Genomic DNA, 8,148 nt, shown 5'->3' with positions numbered 1-8,148 from the left:
TGAGCTATCACTATCATAATCAGAATGAAATTACTGAAGGCAGATTTCAACATCGAGGAAGAATTTGTAAAAATCCATTAGTAGTAATCACAGTTCTGAAAAAGATCAATAAAATAATTTCATGATATTTTTTCTATAAAATTATTAATCTTCCATTCTTATCCCTCTACCAAATTTGGGCAGGGGAGTAAAATATATACATGTATATATGCATATATGTCAGCATATAACATTTTGGTCTTACTGATGTTTTGCAGCTATTGATCTGTGCCCAGAATCTGATGCTATTACTCTAAACCATAGAAAAAACAATTGTAAATGAGCGAATTTCTTGCTTAAATAAACCCTTATTGCAATTAGAATAGAAAAAACTTTTAAAATTTATTTTTATTGTATTTATTGGGGTGACAGAATAAAACTTCTTATCTCAGGCCAAAAGACCTTAGTAATTCAACCACTATAGTCAAATAAAATTTAACCCTTATATTACACATTCTATACCAACAAGTCTAGTATTTCTTTGAGATAATTTAAATACATTCAGTTTTTTCTCTAGTTATGCATAACTGTCCCTCATTGCCTACAATAATGCCTGACAAATGAAAGGAAATCAATGAAAAACCATATTTGTTAAATGACTAGCAGCCAACGTTCCCCATCTTAACTTATAAAATCCATCCAGCATACTACATTCCATCTCAATAATCTCCTCATGGCACATTTCACTTCCTGGTTTCGAAGAGTATAAATCACAGGATTCAACAAAGGAAAGATCACTGTGTGGAAAAAAGAAACCACCTTGTCCACTGGTAAGGCCCTAAAGGGGCGAGTATAGATGAAGATAGCAGGTCCAAACATGATCAGTATAATAATGACATGAGTGGTACATGTGGACAGGGCCTTGTTCTTTCCCTCAGAAGATGACCCACATATATGACAGAAAATGACTGCATAGGAAGACAAAAGCCCCAGGAAGCACAGGAGAGTGAGTAGGCCACTGTTGAAGACCATCAGGAGCTCCACCACAAAGGTGTCTGTGCAGGCCAGCTTGATGACCTGTGGCACATCACAGAAGAAGTTATCCAGCTGGTTTGGACCACAGAAGGGCAAGTGGAGGATGAGGGCCACCTGGACGATGGAGTGAACAAAGCCTCCAAGCCACAGAGCCAACAGAAAGGTATGGCAGGCTCTAGGGTTCATGACAGTTGAATAGTGTAAAGGACGGCAGATGGCAATGTAGCGGTCAAAAGCCATCACAACAAGAAGCAACCCCTCACCTCCTCCAACAAAGTGCAAGAAAAAGAGCTGAGTGATGCAGCCCTTGTAGGAGATTACCTTCTTCTCAGAGAGGAAGTCTGCCAGCATCCTGGGAGCCACAATGAAGGCATAGGATACATCGAGGAAAGCCAAGTTTCCCAGAAAGAAGTAGAGGGGTGCTGAGAGGCCAGGGTCTAATCTGATGGTTAGAATGATGAGGAAATTCCCAGGAAGGATGATGAGGTAGAAAGTCAAGATGAGCACAAAGACCAGGAGTTGAGTATTTCTAGACTGAGTCAGACCAAGGAGGATGAATTCTTTCACAATTGTGCTATTTGCAATCTCCATCTCCTCTGCCTACAGAATGTTAAAGAATAGAGAGTTTATTTCCATCTTCTCCATCCACATCATAGTTCTTCTCTAACTAAAACTGGTTTATGATACAACTGTATTATACCCTCATTCTCCTACAACCTAAAAAACCTTTATTTTTCTACATTTTATAGTTTTCAAATACTCTTTTTGTGCTTCTGTTGTTTCCTCCATTTCTGCTCCCTCATGTTGGAATGCCTCTTTCCTGGATTTATGATTGGCACTAGGCATATGAAAGTTTTTGTGATTGAGAAAAATCTTGACCACAGTTATCAAGTTCTACAGATCTTTTATTTGAATGGGGGTGACATGGAGATTGACAGCAAGGAGAAATGACAGAACTTTTTAAGGTTACAGATTTGTTCTATACCTTAATTGCACTGCTACCAGTCTCTATTTGTTGAAAGTTATTGAACTATGAAACAATACAGAAATTTGAACATTTACGGAATGAAAATTATATAATACCTTAGAAATGTTGACCTAAAAAGCTAAAAAGAGAAAACTGTACTTACTTGAACTATATCATTTTTTTCTATAGAATATCAAAGATCATACACCATACCAAGCAGGATTAATCCCAGGGGTGCGAGGGTGGTACAATATTCGCAAATCAATAAACATAATACACCACATAAACAATACACAAAACAAAAGACAAAAATCACATGATCATATCAATAGATGCAGAAAAAGCATTTGATAAGATACAGCATCCATTTATGATAAAAACACTCACCAAAGTGGGAATGGAGGGAACATTCATCAACATAACAAAGGCCATGTATGAGAGACCTACAGCCAATACCATACTCAATGGACAAAACTCAGAGCTTTCCCACTAAGATCAGGAACAAGACAAAGCTGCCCACTTCACCACTCCTATTCAACATACTACTGGAAGTCCATGCGACAGCAATCAGACAAGAAAAAGAAATAAAAGGCATCCAAATTGGAAAGGAGGAAACACAACTCTCACTTTTTGCAGATGACATGATAGTGTACAAGAAAATCCTATAGATATTACCAAAAACTACTCAATCTAATAAATGAATTTGGCAAAACAGCCAGATACAAAGCCAATACTCAGAAATCTAGGGCATCTTTGTATACCAACAATGAAACATCAGAAACAGAAATCAGGGGGAAAATCCCATTTCATATATCAACAAGAAAAGTAAAGTACCTAGGAATAAACCTAACCAAGGAGGTAAAATACCTGTACTCAGAAAACCATACAACACTGAAGAAAGAAATCAAGGAAGACACAGACAAATGGAAGCATGTACCATGCTCATGGAATGGAAGAATTAACATCATCGAAATGTCCATTCTACCCAAAGCAATTTACAGATTCAATGCAATTCCTTTTAAAGTACCCATGACATATTTCACAGATATAAAACAAACATTTCAGAAATTTATATAGAACCATAAATGCCCTTGAATAGCTGCAGCAATTATGAGAAAGAAGAACAAAAACAGGAGAAAATCACAATACTTCATATCAAACAATATTACAAGGCCACTTTAATCAAAACAGCCTGGTACTGGCATAAAAACAGGCACACGGACCAATGGACAAACTAGAGAGCCCAGAAATAAACCCAAGTCTCTATGGTCAATTAATATTTGACAAAGGGGGCAGCAACCTAAAATGGAGTAAAAATAGCCTCTACAACAAATGGTGTTGGGAGATCTGGACAGCTACATGCAAAAAAATGAAACTTGATCACCAGCTTACACCATAAACAAAAATAAATTCAAGGTGGATAAAAGACTTAAATATAAGTTGTTACACCATAAAAGTCCTAGAGGAAAAAATTGACCGAAAAGTGTCACGCAGCAACATCTCTACTGATATGTCCCCTAAAGCAAGGGACATAAAGGAAAGAATAAACAAATGTGACCACATCAAATTACAAAGTTTCTGCATGGCTAAAGAAAACAGCATTGAAATGAAAAGGGACCCAACCATATGAAAAGGTACATATATTTGCCAATGACACCTTGGACAAGGGTTTGATCTCCAAAATATATAAAGAACTCACACGACTCCACTCCAGGAGTGCGTTAAAAAAAACAAATTAAAAAATGGGCAAAAGAGGTGAACAGACACTTCTCCAAGAAGGACATACAGAGGGCCCAGAGACACATGAAAAGATGCTCAGCATCACTAGACTTCAGAGAAATGCAAATTAAAACCACAGTGAGATACTACCTCACATCCGTCAGAATGCCCAACATAAACAAATCAACAAACAAGTGTTGGAGAGAATGTAGAGAAAAGGAAAATCTAGTGCACTGTTCGTGGGAATGTAGACTGGTGCAGACACTGTGGAAAACAATATGGAATTTTCTCAGAAAACTAAAAGTGGAACTGCCTTTTGACCCAGCAATTCTGATGCTGGGATTGTACCCTAAGATCCCTGAAACACCAATCCAAAAGAACCTATGCACCCAATGTTCATAGCAGCACAATTTACATTAGCCAAGTGCTGAAAGCAACCTAAGTTCCCATCAGCAAATGAGTGGATCAAAAAACTATGGCACATATACAGAATGGAATTATGCGCAGCAGAGAGAAAGAAGGAGTTTCTACCCTTTACAACACCATGAATAGAACTGGAGAGGATTATGCTAACTGAAATAAGCCAGGCAGTGAGGGACAAATACCATATGATCTCAACTTTAACTGGAACATAATCAACAAAAGAAAAAAGCAAACAAAATATAACCATATGCATTGAAATTAAGAACAATCTAACAATAGCCATAGGGGATGGGGAAGGGGATAGTGGGGAGAAAGGTTTTCAGGAACTACACGGACAAAACCCTACACAGAGAAAACCAAGGGGGAGGGTGGAAGCAAGGGAAGGGGTTGGGTTGGCAAGGGGGTGGATGCAGGGGTGGTGAGAATACACCAACAACTGTAATTGAACAACAATAAAATAATTTAAATTAGAAAAGAATATCAACCTATCAATCAAGTTTCAATAAAAAAAATCCTGGTCATTCTGGAGAGATTAAGATCTGAGACTGATCTGTACATTAGTGGTCTCCAAATTGGGAATGTGCTCACCCAACAAATATTATAAAAAAAATCATAGGTATGGAAATAATAATAGTTACATATTTCTTGCTTGTTTGTCTTATGGATTAGAATATAACCAGAGATATTGAAATAAAGAACAAACTGACAGTAACCACATGGGATGGGGGAGAGGGATAATGAGGAAAACACAGGAAGGACCATCAGGGAACATGGATAATGTACACAGGGAAAAAGCCAAAGCAGGTAAGTTCAAGGGAGGGAGGTGGGCATTGGTGGAGCAGGAGGGTGTGGTGGCGAGAAACTGGAGACAACTGTACTTGAACAACATTAATAATTAATTATATATATATAATTATATAATAATTATAACTAATATATAAGGAGATATTAAGAAAGTTATATATTGAGGTTATTTTGCATATTTTGCATTAATTAATTAATTAATTAAATCTTTATATGCAAAATAACCTCAATATATAACTTTCTTAATATCTCCTTAGATATTAGTTTATGATAATAAGACAAAAACACTCTACACAATTAAATTGATATATTTCCCTAAGAATATTCCTTGCTAATAATTGGAAACAAGGGTATTAATATAAAATAATGTATTTGCTAAATTATCTTAGAAATTCAGATTCCCTTTTTCTCAGGTATGTACATTTAGATATCAACATTGTTTTAAGGCACAATTAGATATCAGCATTTGTAAAAATCACTTTTGAATTCTGATCTGATAGTCATTGTATGAAAGATTTTATAGTACATGCAAAAAAAGAAAATGATGGTAAATTGCTACACATACGTTATTATACCCCTTTCTTGAAAGTTTTTTAGAAAGTTCTACAGTTTAGATAGAAGCAATCAGTATAATTGAATATAAAATATACAAATAAAATACATTGCTTGTGCAGGCACAATATGACTGTTTCTTGAGATGAAAAGTTTTAAAAGCTTCAAGACTCTTGAACTAAAACAAAATATAAAACAATATTTCACACGCTTTCAGCCATATGGCACACTTGTTTTTCAGCAGTGTTGTGGAACATGGAGCACACAGAGGAGGGCAGAAAAGGGTCCACTCACTCTAACTGCAAAGGGAGACAGAATGAAAGAGAAGAGATGGAAAGAAAAACAAAGTCTCAAATCAAAAATTCTTTACAGTGACATGTCTATTGAAAACACCAGAATATCTGCTTTTTGTGTGTCCAAACCCAAATATACTAATAACAGAGGTTTGCAGGTACAGTTAAAATGAGGAAATATGAAAACAGTATTTTCTATCACAAAGGCACATACATGTGAGTATAAACACGTGCATGCACACACACACATGACCAGCACACACATTGTTTCCTAGTGAAACTGAAGCATAAAAGTTTACAAATGGCACCATCCAATGAGCTTTTCTGTTCCCTTTATGCTCTCTCTCTCTGTTTCTCCATCCCTCTCTCTCCCTCTCTCTGTCTCTTCCTCCCTTCTTTCCTTTCTTCCTCCCTTCCTTCTTACTCAGACATCCATTGGCTTCAATATTTATCATTCCTTCTGTGCATAAAACCTGCTGTTAGACAAGTAAGCCAGGAATCTCTCTCTACTTACTCCTGAGTTGTGTGCATCTTCAACATGTTATACTGATGGTTATTTCACACTCTTTCAAACATTGAGACTGTCTGTCAGGCATAGAAGAAACTTTTAAGCAGCAATAAGGTGAAAAGTTGAAGGCTCTTCCATTGTGCTTTGTGTTTTATTTCCTGTCATGTATTTCTCTTCTACAGACTCTTTAACAGGTGGAATTTATTATCATGTAACATCCCTCACTTCTTTTAGTTAATATGATATATATATATATATATATATATATATATATATATTAAGACCAAGTATTAACATCTCCAAGACAATTGGTATTTTAATAAATGCTTTCCATATCCCCAATAAAGCGCTTGTAACTATCAGGTGGAACTGGAGCTGCACTACCAGGAGCAGATAAAAGGTGCTGCTATATTGCTGAATTCAAACCTCATATATTAACCCCTTTCTACTGTAATTATGACCATTTCATTCCAAAAGAACAGATATCTCACTTGAAGAGTTGTGATATATTTCCATTCTTTCTTTTTTTTGTTTGTTTCTCATAAATATAAAGAATGACAAAGGTGTTTACCTTTCTAGCAGTGTTACCAGAAGGGGATGGCACCCAGAGCAGGTTTTCTTCAGGCTGGCCTGTAGTGCATAGGTTCTTGCCTTGACAAAGGAAACACTTCACAAAACAAGTCCAGGTGATTTTGAGAGTAAATTTATTAAAACTGGTGGCCATGAAACAAAGGAAGGACAGAGGATAGGAGAAGCAACAGGAGAGAGCTTAGGCAGTGCACTGCTTTGGCTTCCTAGAAACTTTATAGGAAAGGAATCAGCCAAGACACCCTGTTGTTAGCTCACTGGGAAGTTGAGTCTCCGTGACAGAAGTGATCCAAGGTGGGGCTGCTTTTAGCTCACTGGAAAGTCAGAGCAAAAGGGGGCCTTGGAGACATGCTCAAGAGGTAAGCCCTGGATGAGCTGCAACTGCCCACTTCTCCCTTGGTTGCAAGTCTCATGGGAACCCTTAGGGTTTAGGAGAAAGAAAGCAACAATTTCATGCCCTAGAACAGGCATGGGTGTGCTTGAGAGTGAGCCCACCTTGATATCCTTTGTCTTAAGGGTTTTTATCTTTCCTCTGCCAGAGAGATTCTTAAGGGAGGGCTTCAGCAGATTATTCATCAGCCTTCCAGGTGTGTTTTTAATATGCTGGTGAATCAAAATGAGTGTAAGGGAGGGTTTGGGATTCTTCTTTGGTTGGCTTTACTGTTTTACTTTTATCTTGGGTCTGTGTGACTCTAATTGAGTTTTTGTCATTTGTTCCCTGTAGGTCATTCATCCTTTGGTTTGGCTGGCACTAATTGGCATTAATTGGGTCTCTGTTCTCTAAATCATCTTAAATCCAGAGTAATTTAAGCTATTTATTGTGTGTTCAGGGAGGAGAGGTATAAACCATTTTTTCTCAAGTGTCCTTGGGTAGGGAAGACAAGATCTCAGGCTTCACTATCTGGCTGTGAATTGGCCAAATTGCTGGGCTTGGTTTTATTATCTTATCTCAGTTTCCCCATTCCACAGGCATAGGAATTATCCTAGCTTCTTCCTATCCTGCCTCAGCAGTCTAACAGGGCTCTCATACAGCAGGCATCACCTCCCTAATGAAAGGGACACTTACTGGTTATTCCTGCCTTGTTCTTACGTATCTTTTCTCACAGACAATCCATCCTCTTACATTTTGAAATACACAACCAATTTGTGATGTAAGGAGGATATGCCTTGGGATTTGAAGGTCATCAAAGCTATAGAACACTTTCAATGGGAATTATTAGAATACTAACAAAATATAGTCAAAAAATTAGATTAGCAGTCTTTTAAGTAAAAATATACAA

The 8,148-nt window shown here is 37.1% G+C and overlaps 1 protein-coding gene across 1 annotated transcript; it reads right to left on the bottom strand.

Moving 5' to 3' along the window:
• Nucleotides 1-660: 660 nt before the first annotated feature.
• LOC123808444 (olfactory receptor 4N2-like) lies at nt 661-1,605 on the bottom strand. Its single transcript, XM_045823093.1, has one exon. The coding sequence runs from the start codon at nt 1,603-1,605 to the stop codon at nt 661-663; it is 945 nt and encodes a 314-aa protein (XP_045679049.1).
• Between the last annotated feature and the right edge of the window lie 6,543 nt (nt 1,606-8,148).

Source organism: Phyllostomus hastatus, unplaced genomic scaffold (assembly GCF_019186645.2).
Source record: "Phyllostomus hastatus isolate PE091 unplaced genomic scaffold, TTU_PhHast_1.1 phas_scaffold_501, whole genome shotgun sequence".
Taxonomy (NCBI): Eukaryota; Metazoa; Chordata; class Mammalia; order Chiroptera; family Phyllostomidae; genus Phyllostomus; species Phyllostomus hastatus.
This window is presented reverse-complemented; position numbering and strand designations above follow the sequence as displayed.

Bases quoted from the DNA above. Each gene is read 5' to 3' on its own strand.
- LOC123808444 (XM_045823093.1), bottom strand. From the start codon at position 1,605: ATGGAGATTGCAAATAGCACAATTGTGAAAGAATTCATCCTCCTTGGT.